The following is a 23,158-nucleotide window of genomic DNA, read 5'->3' as shown; positions in this document are numbered from 1 at the left end:
TTCTATGGTAATATGTACTGGTTCAGGATTTGCAGGGGTGTGAGACAGGGCTGCATATTGTCCTCATTTCTTTTCAACCTTATGTTGAGGTGATCATGAGGAAATTAGACTTGGACTCTCCCAACATTGGAGTGAAGATCGTAGAAAGCACAATGAACAACTTGAGATATGCAAATGATATGGTATTACTAACTGAAAGAAAGGAGAACGTGATATGATTTTGAATCTAAAGGAAAAAAGTGAAAAAATTACGCTGCACCTTAAAGGGGTTGTCTCACGAAATCAAGTGGGGTTATACACTTCTGTATGGCCATATTAATGCACTTTGTAATATACATCGTGCATTAAATATGAGCCATACAGAAGTTATTCACTTACATGCTCCGTTGCTAGCGTCCCCGTCGCCATGGTTCCGTCTAATTTCGGTGTCTTCTTGCTTTTTTAGACGCGCTTGCGCAGATCCGTCTTCTCCCTTCGGCTCCGCTCGGCAGCATCGGCGTTTTAGCTCCGCCCCCTTGTACGTGTCATCGCGTAGCTCCGCCCCATGACATGTGTCGGTTCCAGCCTCCTGATTGGCTGGAATCGGCACGTGACGGGGGCGGAGCTACGCGATGACGCGTACAAGGGGCGGAGCCAAAACGCCGATGCTGCCGAGCGGAGCCGAAGGGAGAAGACGGATCTGCGCAAGCGCGTCTAAAAAAGCAAGAAGACACCGAAATTAGACGGAACCATGGCGACGGGGACGCTAGCAACGGAGCAGGTAAGTGAATAACTTCTGTATGGCTCATATTTAATGCACGATGTATATTACAAAGTGCATTAATATGGCCATACAGAAGTGTATAACCCCACTTGATTTTGCGAGACAACCCCTTTAACATCAAGAAAACAAAGATCATGACAACAGCAACTAATGGAAAATTTAAGCTTAAAATAAACAAGAAAATTGAATTAGTTCAGGAATTCATCTTACTTGGATCAAAAATCAACCACGATGACAAATCCTCCCCAGAAATCAAATGTAGGATTTTATTGGGCAATGGTTGGCATGAATAGGATGTAGAACAGCAAAGAATTTACTTTAACTACTAAAAGAAAACTAGTTAGAGCCATTGTGTTTTCTATGATGATGCATTGGTCCAAAAGTTGAACACTAAGAATGGCTATCAGAAGGAGAATCATTGCATTTGACATGTGGTGCTAGTGGAAATTATTAAGAATACCAGGGACGACATGGCTTCGGCATGAAAGGAAGAAGCCGCTAGGCACCGCAGCTCTGGAGTCACAATATATGACAGACTGGTCCTAGAGCACTTTACTCCCACAAAACAGCCTCCAAAAGTATGGCCAGAGGAGGCAAGAAGAAGTAGTGGTGGTGGCTGAAACCTTGCTGAGCAGCTATATGCAGAGCTTGAGCTCATCCTCTGCATGTTGGCAGCTTCCCATCATGGCACTGGCAGATCACGAGGCCAATCTCACGCCAGAGGAGATAGCAGCAGGCGACTCAGCCCACATGCAGAGTGCAGCCAGTGATACCTTCGCTGATGTGGAGACTGTAACAGGAGGGATGGGAGAGTGTGTGCAGAAGACACAGGACATGGAGACACACAGTGCTGCTCACCATGTGCTGGGGCTACAGGAAGAGGTGAGGGAAGAAAATACTAAAGCAGTGAGGCTCACACAGCACAAAACACCTTCTCCCAGAAGAGAGGGAATGAGGTCAGTAGGGCAGGCTGGAGCCCTCAGGCCAATCAGACTGCATCAGTGCAGGCAAGGGTCAGAGAGCCCCCCTCCCCAGAAGCAACACAGAGAGACAGAGAAGGTCTCCCCAGAGATCACAGCAGGAAGGAATGGCAAGATCAGGCCCCCTCCCCAACCATAGAGGGCATGTTGTCCTTAGACGGCATGGAATGCTCCCAACTGACCACCCAGCTACAGGCACTACAGACACCAGGCAGAAACTGACCTTGGCTAGAAGAGCATGCAGCAAATATGGGTCTACTAAAGGATCCACATAGTACAGATAACATTCCTCCTGGGACCCCCCTACAAGGGTCAGTGACCCTGAGGGACTCTGCTTCTTCGCCATACTCTCAGAACCAGGGTACCCACAGGCAGAAGGGAGAGTCACCCCTCCCCCGCTCAGCATATATATCCCACACTCTACAAGTATTGGGGAGAATGGTGAGTGCTTTACCAACAAAGAATGATCTAGAGACACAGCTTAGATCCATAGAAGAAAAACATGCCTCAGACATTCAGAATGTCACACAGAAAGTTCAATCTATCAGAAAGTATTCTGCAGCTAGAAAAAAAATCCTACACATCTACTTCCAATCTACGACAACTAACTCAGTCAGTGGATTTCCAGCATGACCAATTAAGCAACCTTGCGCTGCATCTGGACAATGTGGAAAATAGAGGTCACCGCAACAACCTGAAAGCCAAGGGCATACCAGAAGATATTACCCCAGATGCCCTGTATGATTGCGTAGGCATCATGTTCCATAAGATATTAAATAGACCAGAGAATAGAGACTTTGAATTAGACAGAGTACATTGCATATTGGGCCAAAGAAATAGACAATCCAACTACCCATGGGATGTAATATATAGAGTGCACTTCTAGAGACAAAAGGAGGACATTCTATGTGAAGCTTGGGAAATGAGGACAATACCATTTATAGGTGCCTGAGTCACTATCCTATCAAATGTATCCAAATTCACTCTTTATTTTGCAGGGTTGTGTGCTCACTATTGGAGGCAACTAAAGCAGCAGATGCTACTTATAGAGGGGGCACCCATTTCATATCATCTTGAGAAAACATGGACACACGTATATAGTCTAATCCTTAGCAAATTTGGAATGAACGTTCAACTTCTTGGGAGCAGCAGAGGTCCCGCTACTAAATTGGACTGTTCCTCAATTTCTTCACCCGACTAACATAAACAAGAAGGTCAGATCTACTCTCCAAGTCAGAAAAACTATTAGAAGAACCCCAAGAGATCCATCTTGGCATATACCAAGGCCGCCCCTCAGGCTTGAGCGTCTTCAAAATTATCTTCAGCAAATTAGAAAGGAAGGAAAATGAAGGAAACAAAAGGTAGTGAAGAGACAAGAACAAGAGTGACTACTTTGTTCTAATGCTGAGCATAGTGCAAAAGAACTCTTTGAATTTCTGAATATATGGGCCTTAACCCTTTGCAATCCAATTTTGGATTCAGGGTTTCCTAGGGGCCTTTCTCTTTTTGCCATTTTACAATGGCACCATCTGCTGGCTAGAGCCAGTTCTGCAGTATGAGACATGCTGGAGAGGCCCCCGACAACAGAGCGACCAGTATTATACAGTAAGAATACCCTGCCGGACTTTTCCGACATCGGAGCTGTATAGCCTTCAATCAGAATGTCTTCAGACGTAAGACAGTGGATTGGAAAGGGTTAAAGCCTGGAGTTTGTTTTGTCCCCCCCTGTTTCTGAGGATTAAGGCAGAGACATTTATCCTTCAGGACATGCCGGGTCAAGAAAAAAAAGTGCAATTAATACACAGCATTAAGCTTAGTAGTAACTATATGTTATTCTGATATTCTGCTGTTCCACATCACCCTAATTAGGGAGTTTTGGCCCATTCCCCCTTCAAGGTATTATCCCGGGGACACAGTCCAAGCCAGTAAGGGAAAAGGAAGAAAAGTTTAGTTGTTTTGGACCCTTTGTTCCTTATTCTTCCTCTAAGGGCACCCACACACTTGCGTTTTTTAGCGCTGCGATATCGCTGCGTTTTGTTAACGCGATCGTCAATCGGACTTTCTAATGTTAAAAATGCATCGCACAAAAATCACAAAGCACAAACTTGCAATGCGTTTAACTTTTTAACATTAGAAAGTTTCATTGACAATCCCATTAAGAAAACGTAGCGATATCGCAGTGTTAAAAAAAAATGCAAGAGTAAGATCCCTTAGTTGAGGAACTTGATAGACAGCGGAGGTTTTTGGTAGGGCTCTAGGGACGATTCCCTTTTGTATTCCTAACCTTTCACCTCTACTACCACCCTCTTTTAACCCCCATTTTTAAAAATCTTTTCTCTCTCTCTCTCTTCCCTCTATACTCCCTTCTCCGCTCTATATTAGAGTACCTGATCTAATATAACTATCTGACTCATCGTTTTATAGTTCATTTCCTCATCAGTCTCTGCTCTTCCTGAGAAGATATGTCATCCAGTAAGTATAACATTGTATTCATCTCTCTTATTGCACAGAGTCTGAACATTCCTCAAAAGAGGTGCTCTCTCCTTCATCTCCTCTGGCAGAAAAGAGCACATGTCGCCTTTGTACAAGAAACACATTTTTGGCAGGATTCCATTTCTAGGCTCACGATGCAAGTAGACACCTGTTCCTAAAGGGTAAGTTTTCAAACACACTGGTCACATTGCCTTCTGTTTACTTGCCCAATTCCGTCCAGATCACCTTCCTTGAGGAGCCCTGGAGGACTTGGATGAGTTCAGAGAGGGCACTCTAAAATTGAAGGGGGGACTAGAACATTACTCTAGATCCAACACTAAACTCATCCAAAGGAACAAGTAGTCTACCAGCATCCACGCACTGCAGATTCCACAAAACATTTCATGAACATCAACTAGTGGATGCATGGCGAATTCTACATCCAACTAACAAAGACTATTTTTCTCACCCCCTCACAATTCCTATTCAAGAATAGAATATTTCATGCTTCAACATATGAACCTATTCTCTTACCAGTGACTGTTGATAGCATTTCTTTCTCAGACCATGCTCTTGTCACTGTATCACTGTCCTCCCCCCTCAACCATGAATAGATCCTGACACTAGTGGCTTAACGAATCCCTCATTGAAAACCCCCTTACTAAAACAGAAATCCAGAAATCCCTACAAGACTATTTCAATAACAATGCCTTTTCAGACTCTAACCCACTGTCAGTGTGGGAGGCTCATAATTGTGTAATAAGGGGCTTTTTCATTAAAATAGGGTAACTTTTTAGGAAAGAATAAAGTGCTTATCTCAAAGACCACCTGGGACACATTCAGAATCTGGAGGCCTCCCACAAGACCACTATTGATAGGGCAGTGGGGGTGGAGCTGGCCCAGTTATGGGCCCAGGTCCATGTTTACACTCTGGCGCAGGCCAAAGCTACACTCACAAAATGCAAGAGAAACTATTTTGAGAATGGCAATAAGCCAAGCCGCACACTAGCTAAAACGTTACAGAGAAAAAAAACACAATCTTTCCACACATATGCACATTGCTGGGTCATTTCCTTTACCTACCCCAACAGATAGCGGAAGCTTTCTGGAATTACTACCAATCTCTGTACAACCTGTCACCTCCCTACGATCCTTAATACAGACCTACTTGCAGGAGTCAGGGCTGGGCCATTTCTTACAAGAGGTGGTGCAGGCTATGGAAGTCTCTATCTCACAGGAAGAACTAGCCCACATAATTAAAGAATTGTGAACATGAAAGGCTTCGGGGCCAGATGGGTTTCCCCTCTCCTATTAAAAGACTTTCTTTGACACTATCTCGCCACACTTCCTGGAGGCATACAACTCCCTAACATTGCGTTACTGTTTACCAAAGTACATACTGAAAGCACATATTCAGGTAATCCCAAAGGAGGTGAAAGACCTACCCTTTTCAAAAGTTACCATCCTATATTTCTCCTGAACGTCGACTTGAAGCTCTTTACAAAGATAATAGCTAGCACAATGCCCCCCTTCTTCAAACAGATCATACATAGAAACCAGGTAAGCTTTATCCCCCTGAGGGAAGCGAGAGACAACACAATAAGATCCATTAATCTCATTCACTTAGCCAAAAAAATGTCCCTTTCAATGTGCCTACTCTTGACAGATTCTGATAAAGCTTTTGACAAGGTAAACTGTGAGTTCATGCACGAAACCCTCTGGCACATTGGACTAGGGCCACATAAGATGTTATGGGTTTTGAGCATCTATACTTCTCCATCAGCAAAAGCTAATGGACATTTATCACATACATTTGACATTTCAAACAGTATGAGACAAGGATGCCTCCTGTCACTCCTGTTTTTCGTCCTATATTTAGAGCCCTTCATTGGACATGTTCAGTCTAACCTGGACATTTCAGGGATCAAGTTGGAAAGAGTCATGTACAAAGTATCTGCATATGCAAATTTGTTGTTTTTTATGCTCTCAAAACTTCATATCTCACTTCCCAATTTAATAGCAGAACTTCACCAATATGCACATTTATCTGACTTCAAAATCAACTATCAAAAATCCGCAGCACTTAACATTTCCTTTCCACTGACACTAGTAGCAGACCTGAGGGAATTTTTCTCCTTCCTGTGGGTGACAGGTCATATAAAATACCTGGGCATACACTCAACAAAAGATACAAAAAATTTCTATTCAGCCATTTACTCTGGCCTGCTGAATGAAATAAGATCTGATCTGAACACCTGGACAAAGGGCTTATTCTCATGGTTGGGAAGATGTCCGATCTTTAAAAAGAATATCCATCAAAGACTCTTGTACTTCTTTCAAGCCCTTCCAATCAACATACCATCTCAATTCTTCAGACACGTTAATTCTCTAATGGACAAAATTATATGGGCGGATAAACTGACCTGTATAGCCCACTCCATATTGATGAGACCTAAAGCAGAGGGAGGATTAGATCTACCTGATGTAAAGGCATATCACCAAGTATCTTACCTACAGAGAGAAGTTGAATGGCACAGACATGGGGACACCAAGCAGTGAATAGCCATAGAAAAAGAACCTTTGTCCATGTGCTTAACAGCCTTACCATGGATATTAAGTGATCTTCCCCTGGAGGCCAAAGAACACCCAGCAATTGGACCCACCATAGAGACAATCCATAAGGCATTTGGGAGAAAAGACATTTTCCCCACCCTTTCTCTATTATTTCCAATCTTGGGAAACCCTGTCTTACCATCAAGACTGGATAGAGATAACTGCATAGAGATGAGCGAGTACCAAAATGCTCGGGTGCTCGTTATTCGAGCTGAGCTTTTGTAATAATCGAGAGCTCTGTTCGAGTAACGAACCCCATTGAAGTCAATGTGAGACTCGAGCATTTTTGCAATTGACCCGCAGGGTGCCGATGTTTTTTTCTATTTTCTAATTTTCATCACTCTCTCCCCAGCCATACACTGCTGTAGACATGCACACGCTGGCACAACAGGAAGTGGTAAAGCACGGAGGGGCCAAAAAAATTTCTTAAACACGGGGTGGTGCTCACTCGAGTAACGACCACCATCGAGTATGCTACTACTCAAACGAGTATCAATCTCGGACAAGCATGCTCACTCATCTCTAGTGGATAGCCAAAAAGAAATTTAAAGCAGGTCACTTTATACAGGACTTGTCCTGGTTAACAGCATAGGAAGCCATTGACCCAACCCCAGTATCATCAAGGCACATTATGCAGCTTCGGCATTTCTTCACATCCCTTTCACCTCTTCAAGGCTTCTTACATCCAAAGATGCCTTTTAAACAACTTTGTGAGGGAGAGTGCCCAGCTATACACACTTTTTCTCGCATCTTACATAACTCCTAAGTACAAAGGGGCTCTAGAGGCAGGTCTTCAAAGTAAACAATAACTAAGTAATCTTGGTAAGGACTCGTACTGAGCCACTTGGAGAAGGGATAGGGTCCCGTGTGCATTTACATCTGTCCCAGTCACACCCTTCTCCGGGAGTTCTCCTATCCTCCCACTCTCCCCCCTTCTTTTATTTTATTTTTTCTATCCCTCTTTTCTCCCTTTCTCTATACATCTCTTTTTCCTCTCCCCCCTATTCCCTTCATAATCTCCCTTACTTTCTCTCTCTTTCTCTATGGCTGTTCCCACAATAGTGGGAGAGGTAGAATTGGGATATCCCTTAATGAGACTAGACCCCCCCCCCCTCCTTTGGTTATTGGAATCAACAATATTCTCTCAGTCTGCTCTCTACCAAGTGCTAGCTCAACAGTTTAAGGCTATGCAGACCAACCTGGTGCACTAGAATATTTTGAGGTTGAGGCCGTCACAGATATAGTGTAAAAAGAATAAATTTTATTAGTAATTAATTTAAAAAGTCAAAGCCTACCAACAAAAAAACAGTCACATAGAACATATAGTGACAGGACAAACAGTTAACATAAAAAGGGAGGATCTTATGGGGGGTAAGGGAGGGGGGAGTATATCTACAGTTCCCGTGTAGCCCTCCAGAGGTCCTCAGGAGTCACTTATATAAGATGGTTCACTATCAAGGTAAGTATTTAGTACTTGAGCTGTTATGATTCGCATCCCCTTGAGATGGCAATTGTTTTTTAGTGCGAACCAGACAGCCCTTTTATTTATAAGGACTCGTATGATTTTTAGTATGGTATTCAAATCAGTGTCGTTTGGTGTATTGTTTACACTGTATCATTTCGTGCATTGTTTACACTGTATTCATATCAGAGCTGCAGGTGCTGCTGGAGATCACTCCTGGCACTCCTCTTGCCCTGCTCTATACCTTCTGTCTCGCTCTATAAGCTATTACAGCTAATTCTGCCTTACTGAATGCAAGCCTTATAGCCAGTTTAAAATGCTTTTTGCCATTGTGGCAGTTACTAGTAGGTCTTAGCCTGAAGTGGGGCTGTATATCCTGCATGCTATCATTGTGCTGGGCTAATAGGTGTTTAACCTGACAGTCATTTTTCCAAGAGCCAAGGTCTCTTGGTGTTAACCCTACGAAAATCACCAAGGATCTTGAGACACGATTGGAGGTGGACAAAATTCTGGCTATTTTGCACATGCATCGTCGCCGTGTATAATACACGATGCACAGTTACTTTACTCTATCTTAGAGTTACACTATCTAATGTAAATACGGCATTCAGTTGCGAGGCAATAGGATCCAGTTGAATAGCTTTCTGGACCTTATAGGTTTCAAGCATACGTAGGATTCACTCTACAGATAGAATCCAAGCGCAATTTATAAATGAGGCAATTTTGAGGAATCTAGGAATCTCTTTATTGAAAAGTGACAGGCACATTTTAGCCATCGTTTTGGTGATCATTTCTGATAGAAAACTCTCTCCTACTTCTCTAGGGGCGTATTGTTGCCCAGCTCCTGACGAACTATCGGCTATCCCGATAGGGAAACGCGTAGAGCAAAAACAAATGAGAGTCAAAAATAATATGAATACAGTGTAAACAATGCACGAAATGATACAGTGTAAACAATACACCAAACGACACTGATTTGAATACCGTACTAAAAATCATACGAGTCCTTATAAATAAAAGGGCTGTCTGGTTCGCACTAAAAAACAATTGCCATCTCAAGGGGATGCGAATCATAACAGCTCAAGTACTAAATACTTACCTTGATAGTGAACCATCTTATATAAGTGACTCCTGAGGACCTCTGGAGGGCTACACAGGAACTGTAGATATACTCCCCCCTCCCTTACCCCCCATAAGATCCTCCCTTTTTATGTTAACTGTTTGTCCTGTCACTATATGTTCTATGTGACTGTTTTTTTGTTGGTAGGCTTTGACTTTTTAAATTAATTACTAATCAAATTTATTCTTTTTAACTCTATATCTGTGACGGCCTCAACCTATAAAAAATATAGATACTTCATACCACTGTGATTTGAGAATATTTTGAGGGAATCAGTATTGGGAAAGAGTTATTGCTGTTATTGTTTTGGTCCAATATTAGTGGTTCATGACCTAGCAAAAATGATGTTGATGTGTTTTATTTTTGTTTTTGTCTTTATTTTTTCTTTAATATTGAAAATGAAAAAGAGATCATTTATAAATAAAGGATTAAAAAAAGAATACCATTGACAGGCAGGGTAACAAGCAGAGAAGTGTTGAATTGCATAAAACCAGGGACATCGCTAGAAGCTAAAGTCAATAGAGTGTGACTTACTTTATTGGCCATGTCATGCATGCAAATTCACTAGAGAACTCTATTATGTTGGGAATGATCAGTTAACCAGAAAAAAAAGGGCCAACAAAGAACACACTGGCTTGACACCATCAAAATGGATACCATTATAGTCATCAAGCATTAAAACAAAATAAAGCTTGAGAGTGAAGCATGGAGAATGTTTGCCTACAAAGTAATCAAGACTCAGACACAACTAAATAGATAGATTTATTAATCGATATAACAATATCTTGAAATATTCAATTTTTTGCACAAGTCACAAAAACAGCGGTTTTCTTGTTCTCTGACTCCTATCACTACAGTGCAGAGGATTGAATGACAGTTCTGTTGTACTGCTCGTGGCTTAGATAAGACAACTTAGTAATGGCCACTTAACCCCTTAGTGACCAGCCCATTGCCTTTTTACATCCTATCTTGCTGGGCCTTAATCCCTGAGGACGTAAAAACATGTTTCCCACAGGGATTAAGGCCCTGCAAGCTGAGGATGTGACAGCTCCATACTGCTGGCTCCCGGAGGTAGCCAACAACCTGGAGCTGTCATTTCGGGCCACGGGTCTCCTGAAGAAAAAGTTAAAAAAAAATAAAGATTCAGCTGCCCTGATGGATCGGATCCATGAGAGCAGCTGAAAGTACCCACTTTCCACGATGTCCTGCGGTGTCCTGGCCTCCTGGGTCCTGACAACACCTTCTGCACATGTGCGCCAAACGTCATATGTCAGGTGCGCTCAGAAGGGCACATGGCCCAGGAAATTTAAAAACTCTCTGGCTCTCAGCTCCCATGTGTAGCCAAGAGCAGAGCGATGTCACCTGGAGCCACTGTATATAAAGTAAAAATAAGTTTTAAAAAAAAGGAGTTACATTTTTACCTCCCCTCACGGATCATATCCGTGAGGGGGGAAGATGAAATAATGTACCTAACGCCCCAAATTTATCCATGGACCTCACCATTGCTTCTGCGCACGCGCCTACCACCAAGATGGCGGATGCATGTGCAAAAGCCGCAGATTGCCAGGGTAATTTAAAATCTCCCAGCTCCTGGCTATCAAATGTAGACAAGATCCTGGAGATTTCATGGGGACCCGCATTACGCAAGGCCCTAGTCATGTGATCACTGTTTTCCAATTGAAAATGGCGAAGTTTCACCTCCAATCACAGATCCGATCCGTGAGGGGAGGTGAATTTACTTACCTAAGGCCTCTAGCGATGTCCTGTCCCCCGATGGGATCTTCATCCATGGACCTTTCCCAACTTTGGCGCATGCGTCCAATAGCAAAATGCCAGACGCAAGCGCAGAAGCTGTGGAGGGCCCGAGAAATGCAAAGTCTCCTTGCTCCTGGCTACTAAAGGTAGTCGACAGCCTGGAGCAGTGACTGATGGATGCAGTGAGTGGTCCCCGGTCACGTGATCACCGTTATCCAATAGATAATGGCGATTACGTAAAAGTTAAGACACAGTTTAACTTTGATGCGCCTTTTGGTTTGAGACCCATTGTGCATGAGGACATAATATTAGGACCACAACCGGTATGTTTCTGAACATGGGACAAACAGGGGTATCCATTTTGAGGTGAAAGTCTTCATTCATATGTCTGCTGTACAAAAAAAAGTTTTTAAAACGACACAATTGCCCAAAAAATTTAAATCGTAATTTTTTCTATCTGCTTTTCTCAGATTCATTCAAAAACTGTCAGATAAAAATACGCACTATACCTCCTAGATGAATGCATTAAGGGGTCTAGTTTTCAAAACGGGGTAGTTTGTGGACGTCCTCTGTCGTTTTAGCCGCTCATGGGTTCTACAAGTGGGCAATGGGGCCTAAAACGCCTTCAAGCAAAAGGTCTGTTCTAAAAGCCACCAGCTGCTCCTTTCGTTTTGGGCCCCATTGTGCATACGAACATAAGATTAGGGCCACAATGGGTATGTTTCTGAACACAGAATATACACAAATTCTATTTTTAGCGCCTAAACGAAGTACAATATGTGGCAGAAAAACAATGTCAGAATCACTTGGATATGCAAAACCTTTATGGAGTTATTCTATGTCAAAGTGACACATGTCAGATTTCCAAAATTTGGTCTGGTCATTAAGGCGCAAACAGGCTTGGTCATTAAGGGGTTAACACAGAAGGATTGTCAGGCACTTAAAGAGTACCTGTGCTCCTGTTCCGTCGGCTGCTTTGGACTCCTTCCGGCAGCTGAAGACAGCCCCATCCATATACATTGCCATATATTACTCCATAGGAAAAAGTGCAAGCACTCTTTAAGTGCCCAATGATTACTGATTCTTTGTTTTCACACAGGAGCCATAATTGTTTAGTGAGTGGAGGCGGAGTGTTCTGAAGATCGCTTCTGGATGCCTGCATCCATTCACAGTAAGCTGGAAGTTCTTCTCAAATGAACAACTACCTGTTTATAGAGCCAGATCCTCATTTGATTTTTATACATGCATAAACACGACAATGAAGTATAAGTGAACAAATTACAGTGACCAACAAAATTGAAAACTTTTTTTTTGGTGCCGGGAATGTTACAACTGATTTAGTGTATATTTGGCCTATTATTTAAGAATATGCAAACAGTTTCTCTCCATCAGCTATAGTTTCAGCGCATGCGCATGGCTAGCCACGCCGTGTCAAATCACCAATCTTATTCGTACATTTAGTTTGTCCGACCGGTAGTGAGGAACAGTTGTGTTCACTTGTCACCCGAGGTCTTGTGGGGTGTTGTAGCTATACAATTGTTTAGTTCAGGGACGTACCTAAAGGCTCAGGGTCCCGGGTGCCAAAGTTTAGCTTCCCCCCCCCTCCCCAACCCCTCCTTTCTAAATCGTGCTGCATACAGCTGCAAAACAAATTTCCATACATGATCTAGCCCCTTGTGTAATCTTTCCAAATACGACACATTTACTGAGCTACATGAACGTTTGTTTGTAGCCCCTTAGGCAACTCTCACACACACACTAGAGTACACACACACTAGGGTACTATGGGTGTCAGTGGGGGTCTGCGTGAGACGGATGACTGGGTTGATCTTCTGCCGCCATCCCTTCCTCCTCTCCCACAATGGAAAATAGCTATTAGCAAACAAAAAACTTTTCTGCGCTCTACAAATTGATCATTCTTACAAGTGGTGATGGTCCAAAAAGTGAACAGGAGTTACACTTACTCGAGAGGAGGGGGGTATGAAGACAAGAAGCCCCCTCCTTGAAGTGATGACTCCTTTCAGTCCAAGCAAACGTCACGTTCCAAGCGTTTGGATAAGATGATGTCACTTTATTCTTACATTCACGGTCATCTGTGTTTGCAGATGACCCACAAAGAATGATCAATTCGTAGAGCGCAGAAAAGTTTTTTGTTTGCTAATAGCTATTTTCCATTGTATTCTTTTGGGACCACTCTCTTATGAGAGACCCCAATTATTTCCGCAGCTCTCCCCCTCTTGGAGGATCAGAATTGCATCATTTTTTCATAGTTGAATGACGATCCTGAGGCGCTATCTGGGCATATTTTACTTGTGAATTCCTCTCCCACAACAGCTACACACTGCTGGTGACCAGCCAGCCAAGTACTCAGCGTGCAATCTCCATACCACGGGTGTCCACTAGGCCCCCTGACTGCAAGGGCCGGGAAGGAATTGTAACCCCTGCTCCCCTTAGCAGTATGCTCGTGGTGGTGTTGTTTGAACGTTTATACACAGGATGGCCTCCTCCAGTCAGAGAAGTTGTTTAAATCACCCAAATGTATTTTGCTACATCTTTGGAGAATATACCCTACAAGAAAATAGAACACCTATATCAGACTTGGTGATCAAGACAAAAATTGGACTCCACATGTTGTATCCAAACTGTGTGTTGAACACTTAAGACAGTGGAGTAATGGGAAAAGAAGAAGCATAAAATTCAGTGTGCCGATGGTGTGGAGGGAACAAGCAAACCACATTGATGACTGTTATTTTTGTAAAGTGAGTATCAAGTGGACATATCCTTATTTACCCTCTGCAACACGCACTCTTCCACACTCAGATGATGTACCAATTCCTACTTTTCATGAGTTACCAGATCTTTCAGAGGATAAACTGACTACCTCAGATGTTCATTATGATACAGAGCATGGCAGTGACAGTAACTATGCCGAAAGTTCAACATGTCCCGAACGTTTTAATCAAAGTGAGTTGAGTGACTTAATCAGAGACCTTAGCCTTTCAAAAGAAGCTGCTGAATTACTAGTGTCTCGATTGAACGACAATAATGTACTTGAGCATGGAACAAAAATAACATTCTACCGTACGAGGGAAAAAGATTTTTTTCTGTGAAGGAAACAATCTTGTATTTTGTAAAAATATTGGAAGACTCATGATAAACATGAGACATCGTCTATGTTCCTGATGATTGGCGTCTATTTATTGACAGTTCAAAGTGCAGTTTGAAGTGTGTTCTTTTTAACAATAGAAACATATATGGGTCAATACTAGAGATGAGCGAGTTTACTCGCTAAGGCACATTACTCAAGCGAGTAGTGCCTTAGCCGAGTATCTCCCCGCTTGTCTCTAAATATTCGGGGGCCGGCGCGGGTGACAGGTGAGTTGCGGCGGGGAGCGGGGGGAGAGAGGGAGAGAGAGATCTCCCCTCCGTTCCTCTCCGCTCTCCCTCACCGCTCCCCACCCCCCGCCGGCCCCCGAATCTTTAGAGACGAGCGGGGAGATACTCGGCTAAGGCACTACTCGCTTGAGTAATGTGCCTTAGCGAGTATACTCGCTCATCTCTACTCAATACTAATTGCCCACACCACCAAAATGAAAGAAGAATACAAAACCATGGCTTGGTCTTGGAGAAGATACACTATCATAAACATCAATGAAATATATGTGTTGATATAAAAATGGTCAATTTCCTATTAGGCCAACAAAGTGGGTTCACAAAATATCCGTGTTTTATGTGCCTTTGGGACTGTAGGGCCAAACAAGACCACTGGGTGAAAAGACAGTGGCCTGTGAGGGAGAACATAGTTGACGGTGAAAAGAATTAGATTCAAGAACCATTGGTTGGAAGAGACAAAATAATCCTGCTCACACTTCACATAAAGGTCTTATAAAGCAGTTTGTGAAGGCTCTTGATTATGATGGACGATGCTTTCAATATATATAGGAAAATGCCTGACCTAAGTACAGAAAAATTAAAAGCTGTCATTTTCAATGGCCCACAAATTAGACAATTTATAAATGATATTGGCTTTGTCGACTCCATGAGTAATGTTGAGCGCAGTACATGGATGTCATTCGTTCAGGTTGCTAAAAAATTTTTGGGCAACCACAAAGCACCAAATTATGCTTTGCTAGTAAACCATATGCTTAATAATTACAGAGATCTTGGATGTAATATGAGCATTAAGGTTCACTACCTTCACAGCCACTTGGACCATTTTCCAGATAATTTGGGTGACTTCAGCTAAGAACAAGGTGAAAGATTTCACCAAGACATTAGGACCATGGAAGATCGTTATCAGGGATGATGTCATAAACGTTGATGATGGCAGATTACTGTGGGAAGTTGCAAAGAGACTCTCCTACCAAAGTTCATTCACAAATGTCCCATAAAAGAAGTTTCTTAAACTAATGTCTGTTTCATTTATGGTTTAATTTTCATTATTTGGAATAATAAATTGTTACATAGTCCACTTTGTTTTGTTATTTGCATCACAATATTGTAGAAAATAACACAAATTTGTACGGTATTTTTTAAATTATATCGATTATATGTGTAATATGGAAAAGGGTAATAAAAGTCACTTGGTGCCTATAGTGAGAAATGGATGGCATATTTGAAATCAGCACACAAAATATATATCAGCTATCAAATGCTCTGCACAAAAATACGTGTTGGCCAGTGTTATCATTCGTCTTCCAGTTGCTGGCAGTGCTTATACTGAACAATTGTCCTTTAGTTTTTCATAATTTAGTGATAAAACTGCTACAAAGGTATATTTTCACATGTAATCAGTGTTCTTGCTTATATTCGTGATGCTGAATCCAAATATGGCAAACGAAATTGCCTGAAAAGCAAGATAATAAAGTTATATACATCATCAGAAAGTAGGATATTCAATATTGTACCATTTTATTACAGTATATTGACCATTAAAACCATTGGCTTCATTTACAAAATTGTCTAACAATACAGGTCCTGGTGAGATGCAGTTACTTAGTTAAGCATGGTGAGAAATTTCACCAGGACATGAAATAAACATTTCATCTAACTTCCCATTTTTCCATGCCACTTATGTAAGTTCTTTGTTATAATAAATCTGACACTTGGTGATCTTATATTGTGCTCATAACTGTATGTTATCCAATTCAGAATTTACTGTTTATAAGTATATTTATAAAACATATTTAATTGCAATTATATCTACACTTCTTTATTTCACTGTTTGTTTCATTGGCATTTATTAAAGTTTTCAATCTTAAAACAGAATACAACCAGTCAAGCAATCATCTTTAAAGGCTCATTCACGCGGAAGCTATGCGCACAAAAATCATGCACTTAAAAACATGCAGCTATTAGATCCAATATTCTTTCATCTGAAGTTTCACATAGGAAACCATTAGTTTTAATAGCTGAGTGTTTTTTATGTGCATGATTTTTGCGCACCTAGCTCCCCATGTGAATAAGGCCTCATGTAGAGAATGTACGAAAATAGCACACCAGAAAGTATATAAAAAAAACAGCTGGATATCAATTAAAGGAGGGTGAGAATTTATAATTAATCAGGCGTACAATAGGAGCTAGACAACCAGGTTCCCCATATATGATAGAATTTAGGCCTCTTTCACAGAAGTGTGCTTCTAGTGCTCAAATAGCAGCGCTAAAAAATTTGCATATTGCCCGTGCAAAAATTGCGTTAATGGGTGATTTCCAGCTATTAATTCTCAAGCTTAATTAGCAGTAAAATTGCCCATTCCTGCGATGGGAAGCTGCGTAGTGCAAGTTAAGCCAGCTCCCAGAGAAGTCCATAGTAACTCGTGCATAGCTCCCCCAAAAATAGGTCAGGACCTATTTTTTCTCACAGTATGGACCTTAGATACGAGCTTTGCAGTTGTATGTCCTATCTTGCCCCTTTTTGTGCATCTAAAATTCCTTCACATAAATGCTTCCGTAGGAAACCATTGGTTCTAATAGACACAATATTTACACATGCCTATTATCCACTAAAAGCACGCTTCTGTGATTGTAGCCCTCAGAAAATATATTTAGACATTTTTCAGGGGAAATATTTTAAGGAATTAAAACAATGAAAAAATATTTGGCTTTTGTTTTTATGAGGGGTGGGGGCATTTTCTTTTCTAACACTTTACTGTTGCTGTTTTAGGGGGCATGAAAGAGATATAGTATTTCAAAGCAGTTTTGCCTGTCAACTATAAACTGGCAGGTAAACTATCAGGTCGTGAAATCTCTAACCTCCCCTTCATCTCTACACTACTTGAACGCCTTGTCTATAACCGCCTAACTCGCTTTCTCCTTGAAAACTCACTCCTCGACCCCCTTCAGTCCTTTTTTGCCCCTCCACTCAACTGAAACCGCCCTCACAAAAGTGTCAAGTGACCTGATGATGACCAAGTCGAGAGGTGACTATTCCTTACAAATCCTCCTCGACCTCTCTGCTGCATTTGATACTGTCAACCCTGATCTCCTCATTGCTATGCTCCACTCTATCGGCCTTGCTATGCTCCAGTCTATCGGCCTGCTCTATCCTATTTCTTTTCCTATCTTACGGAATGCTCTTTTAGCATCTCTTTTGCTGACTTAACCTCCTCTCCACTTCCCCTCTCTGTCGGGGTTCCCCAGGGCTCAGTCCTTGACCCCCTTCTCTTTTTTATCTATATAGCCTCAATTGGACTAACCATTTGCAGATTTGGCCTCAAATACCACCTCTACGCTAATGACACCCAGCTATACACCTCCTCCCGTAACATCTCTGCACCTTTTCTCCAAAACATATCCGACTGTCTGTCCGCTGTCTCTAACACTATGTCCTCCCTTTGTCTCAAACTTAACCTCTCATTTTTCCACCCTCTACCAGCCGACATTCTCCCTACATCCCCATATCAGTAGCTGGCACCACCATATCCCCCCATACAGCATGCTCGCTGCCGCGGGATCATACTGGACTAGGACCTCTCCTTCAAAGCCTCCATCCAATCGCTGTCCCAAACATGCCACCTGCACCTAAGGAATATTGCAAAGAATTAGGCCATTCCTGACCATGGACATGCTAAAGATACTCATTGTTGCCCTCATCCATTCCCGGCTTGACTACTGCAACTCACTGCTTATTGGCCTTCCATGCAACAGACTCTTCTCTTTACAATCCATTTTAAACATGGAAGATAGACTCATCTTCCCATCCAGCCACTTTTTAGATGCCTCTGCACTATGCCAGTCACTGCACTGGCTGCCCATACATTACAGAACTCAATTTAAACTCATCACCCTCACCCACAGAGCTCTCCATGGTGCCGCACTACCGCACATCACCTCCCTTCTGTCCATACATGACCCAGCCAGAGCTCTCTGCTCTGCCAACACAGTCAGACTAGACATCCCCCTAATACGAACCTCACATGCTCGCCTCCAGGATTTTACCAGAGCAGCACCGACCCTATGGAATGCTCTACCCTAAGACATCCGGACAATCCCTGATACACAGAATTTCAGACGTGCCCTGAGGACTCACCTTTTCAAAGATGAATACCAACTCCCCTGATCTTGTCCCCACCCTTAAATTATGCTCATCATGTTCATTTCCTGTCTGCATACCTCCCCACCCTGTTCCGATTGAGGCCCGCTGTGCACTCGAATGCGCTACGAAATAAGTTGGCGCTATACAAATGAAGATTTATTAGCTATAAATCTAATCTCATATAATCCCTCTAAGTAAAATGTTGTCCCCCACATCTACTTTATATGTCTTATGGCATTTGATTGCTTTGAAATTTATTTTTCTTGCAATAAATTAGATGTATGATTAATGTCTATGAATTGCAGTAGTTTAGGGGAGTTTAGACACCATACACTCCTTGATAGCAGGGATAACAATAAGCTGTTTGTAATCGGTGAGATCACTTTGTATTTTACTTTCTAACACTTCACAGATGTCAATCTTAAATCCCTCATTGGCAAGGTTTTTCCTTAAAAAACAGTAATCATAGGTAAAGATGTGATATCTGTCTTCAGCAGCTTTATAATATGAAGCATTTAAACACCCAAGAAGAATTAGCAGGCCTCCAGGTTTAAGAAACTTCACTAAACTCCGGAAATTTTTGGTGTAGTCATTTTGGTTTTGACTGACTAACTCCAGTAACCACCCTGTGATTATGCAGTCGGTTTGTTCCAGCACCTCCGGGTCTGTGATGTTAGCTTTCTGGAGATCAAATTTCAGAATCCGCTTAATGCAGGTTTTCAAATTTTCTTCCTTATTAAGATTTTCTTGATCACTGAAAAGATAAGATATTTTAAGAAACTGAATAAATATTAAATTTCCCTTACTTTTATTCCTGTGGACGGAGCTGTAAGATAACCATGCACCTTGGATGGCTGTTGAATAAAATGGAACAGCTATACCCCTAAAGTCCACAAAGTATATGAGGCTCAAAGTATGACATATGGCAGTGATGAGGGTTAAAAAAAGGAGATTTAATGCTCAGCAGGATGTAAATGCCTCAGTATTCAGGGCAATGTGCAGACTTGTGTCAGATCAGAGACACAACCTCATGTACAGGTTACACTTAAAGCCCTAGTAATAAAGCCCCTATGAAAATGATAGTCATAGTGCCCACACAGCAGTGCCTGTCTGAGTGCCCTCACAAAAGCACGAGTTACAGTATTTGCATAATAACAGTTTTTTGACTCTTAGTTCCAGCTTTTGGCTGTCAGCCACAGTGCTCCCAGAATAACATGCTTGTGAAAGTTTGAAAACCCTTCAGAATTTTCCACCTTTTTGCATTAACTTGACCTAAAATTACATCATTCACACAAGTCTTAAATGTAAAAAGAGAAGCAAATAAAAAAAAATTGTCAAAGATATGACTTGGTCCTTTATTGAGGAAAATTATCCAATACGATATCTGTCAATGTCAAACATAGAGAAATTTTTGCTTTTAGTATATGGTGTGACCCCCTTCTGCAGCAATAACTGCATGCAAACATTTCCACTGACTGATCATTAGTTCACTTTTCATACAAATTTTTCCCCATCATTCTGCACTCAATACCTCATGATGACAAACTTTTAGAAATCTGTTTTTTTGTTTGTTTTTTAAATGGAAAGCTATCATGTTGAATTGACATACCCTTTGGTATGACATTTGAAATTTAGCTCTGGGGGCCTCCCATTTCTCTTGATCATCTTGAATGGCGTTGACCTGTGGTAAATTCTGTTAATTGGGAATAATTTTAATGCATATCAGAGCCAAAACCAAGCCATGTGTAGGAAAGAGCTACCTGTAAAGCTCAGAGACAGGATTGTGTGGAGGCATAGATCTGAAGAAAGCTAGAAAAACTTTCTACTGCACTGAAAGATCCCAAGAACACAGTGGCCCCCATAATTCTTACATGGAAGAAGTTTGGAACAACCATAACGCCTCCTAAAATGAGCCAAATCACCAAACTAATTATTCAGGGTAGAAGGGCCTTGATAATAGAGATGACCAAGAACCCAATGGTCACTCTGTGTGAGCTCCAAAAATCCTGTGTGCAGATGGGAGAAATTTCCAGAAGGTCATCCATCATGTCATTACCTGCCTAATACCATCCCTATGCTGCAGGAATGTTTTTTAGTGGCTCGGACAGGGAGATTCATCAGGTTTAAAGGAAAGCTAACTGGATAAAAGTATAGAAATATTCTTAATGAAAACCTGCTCCAGAGCTCAAGAAATCTCAGATTGGGCAGAAGGTTCACCTTCCAATAAGACAGTGATTCTTAGCACACAACTAAGACAACACAGTAGAGGCTTAGAGACAACTCTATGAATCTACTTGTGTGTCCCAGCCAGAATCCTGACTGGAACCTAATTGAACATCTCTGGAAAGACCTGAAAATGCATGTCCACAGACAGTCACCATCCAACCTTACTTTGAGAGGATCTGCAGAGAAGAATGGCAGAAAACCTCCAAATCCATGTGTGCAAATCTTATGTCATCATACCAAGAAGACTGGTGGCTGTAAGTGCTGCCAAAGGTACTTCAACTAAGTACTGAGTCCAGGGTCTGAATACTTATGTCAATGTCAAATAATTTTTCATTTTTAAAAAATTTACAAAGATTTATAACACTTTGTTTTCCCCTTGTTATTATGGGGTACTGAATGCAAAATGATGAACACAACTTTACTTTAAAAAAAAAAAAAATTGCACAACTACACAATATATTAAAATGTAAAAAGGCAAGCAAGGAGTGTAGTTCTGGAAAAATTTATTTTTGTCCAAGGACCCTTCAAAATACTCATCTTCATGGATTAGTATTAAAAGGATAACTATAGGATGGGTGAAAGCACAACTGCTGAGACCGTCACTGATCACAAGAATTGGGGTCATTTCAATAGGAGCACCAGAAATTACCAAGTACAAGTATTCAGCAATCTTCAGTCTCCCATTGAAATTAACGGAGTGGCTGCATACATGTATGACCTCCATTCCATTCATGCATGAACCTTCCTGACCTCCATCAAATAAACATGAAAGATCAATAGAGCAATCATGTGTTCTTGAAGGGGAGAAGGGAATACGCTGTTACCAAATACCTTAGGTAGCAGCTTAATTTCCATGAGAATAAATGGATCATGCATGTTGAAATCCAACAGCCTGATATTTCTTTTCTCCAACATCTGTCATTGAGGAAAAGTTGAGACCTCCTCATAAACATAAGGTTATGTTCATATCACGTTTTTACCATACAGCTGAGGGTTTGTTCTCATCATGTTTACCCTTGTGTTCGGTGGTATTGTCATGGTTTGTGTCCTAAATCCCCCTGGTGGAACCCCTGGAATAAAGCTGCCTCTACAATTTTACAAATCTACTGAAACTGAGACCAAAACAGCAAGTTTCGGTTTCAACAGGTTTTCCTTCATTTTCGGCATTCTGCGCTGGAAAGTAGAATGCAGTCCACCATAGCTTCCTCTGGATGAAATATGATTTGTTTTAGTATCTTACCTTGTGCAGTGAAGTCCTTTCACATAATCATGTGTGTGAGACCAATCAAAAGCCCCAGTACGCACGGCCAGCCACTTGTTCAGCTCCATAATGCAAGCGTCATTCAGTTTTAGTATTGTAATTTCTGGGTAGTAATCACTGACTGTATATAGTTGATGAATAATGGAGCCAACGCTAAAATCATAGGCAGTTTTACCTTTGAAATGACCTGTAGAGAAAAAAGACAAAGGCACAAATCAGTATCAGTAGTCAATGAGTTGTTTTAAGATCATACAAGTCTCCACTGAAGTGTTATAATCTGATATCCATAATTATAATTTTTGACTGTAGACAAAATGTCTCCTATGATTTATTCTGGAAATGTAGATACAAACCTGCAGCCAATGAATCATGTATCTTCTTCATAATGAAGTTTAAATTCTCTTCCCCAAATCCAGTGTCTCTATCACAATAAGTTTGTAGAAAGCTTCTGGTGTTCATTCCATCCTTATGGTAGACTTTTGGCTTTGACGCATCCATTCTTTTGTATGACAGGATTCCTCTTCTAGCAGCTAGTGGTTTAAATGTGCCTTCATGAGCCTTTTATACAGTATTTCTATTATTTACAAGACTAAACAATAACAATAGAGAAGCAGTAGGGTGGTTGTATTACATAAAATAATATTTACAATTGTCCTAACCCCTTAGGGATTAAGCCTGTTTGTGCCTTAAGGAACCAACTAATTTTTCAACATCAAATTCCTGGAACCATAACTTTTTCATATGAGGGCTTGTTTTCTGCAAGACATGTTATATTTATTAAAAGCATCAATTTTGGGTACATTTAATGTATTGTATAACTTTTATTATTTTATTCTCAGGGAAAGTGGGGGGGAGTACTACCATTTGTTTTTTTAATTTAATTTCTACAGCATTATATGTGCAAAATAAATAATGTGATAACATTATTCTCTAGATTAGCACAATTCTGTCGATATCAAGTTTATACATTTT

At 41.3% G+C, this 23,158-nt stretch overlaps 1 protein-coding gene across 1 annotated transcript; it reads right to left on the bottom strand.

The window, feature by feature from the left end:
• Positions 1-15,558: 15,558 nt before the first annotated feature.
• On the bottom strand, positions 15,559-22,735 carry LOC136632499 (nicotinamide N-methyltransferase-like). The gene is made up of 3 exons (XM_066607428.1): positions 22,540-22,735; positions 22,166-22,373; positions 15,559-19,453 (listed from the first exon to the last, which is right to left on the bottom strand). Exons 1-3 carry the CDS (start codon positions 22,682-22,684, stop codon positions 19,009-19,011), a joined length of 798 nt encoding a protein of 265 aa, XP_066463525.1. The 5' UTR covers positions 22,685-22,735; the 3' UTR covers positions 15,559-19,008.
• Positions 22,736-23,158: the final 423 nt, after the last annotated feature.

This window comes from Eleutherodactylus coqui, chromosome 6 (assembly GCF_035609145.1).
Source record: "Eleutherodactylus coqui strain aEleCoq1 chromosome 6, aEleCoq1.hap1, whole genome shotgun sequence".
NCBI classification, from domain to species: Eukaryota; Metazoa; Chordata; class Amphibia; order Anura; family Eleutherodactylidae; genus Eleutherodactylus; species Eleutherodactylus coqui.
The sequence above is the reverse complement of the archived record's forward strand: the minus strand, read 5'-3'. Positions and strand labels throughout refer to the sequence as shown.

What these genes read in the sequence shown, in the direction of transcription:
- LOC136632499 (XM_066607428.1), bottom strand. Translation starts at nt 22,684, where the DNA reads ATGGATGCGTCAAAGCCAAAAGTCTACCATAAGGATGGAATGAACACC. An exon ending in ACATGATTCATTGGCTGCAG is followed by an intron (nt 22,374 to 22,539) that starts GTTTGTATCTAC and finishes TTTTCTCTACAG; the next exon opens with GTCATTTCAAAGGTAAAACT. An exon ending in AAAGGACTTCACTGCACAAG is followed by an intron (nt 19,454 to 22,165) that starts GTAAGATACTAA and finishes TTATCTTTTCAG; the next exon opens with TGATCAAGAAAATCTTAATA.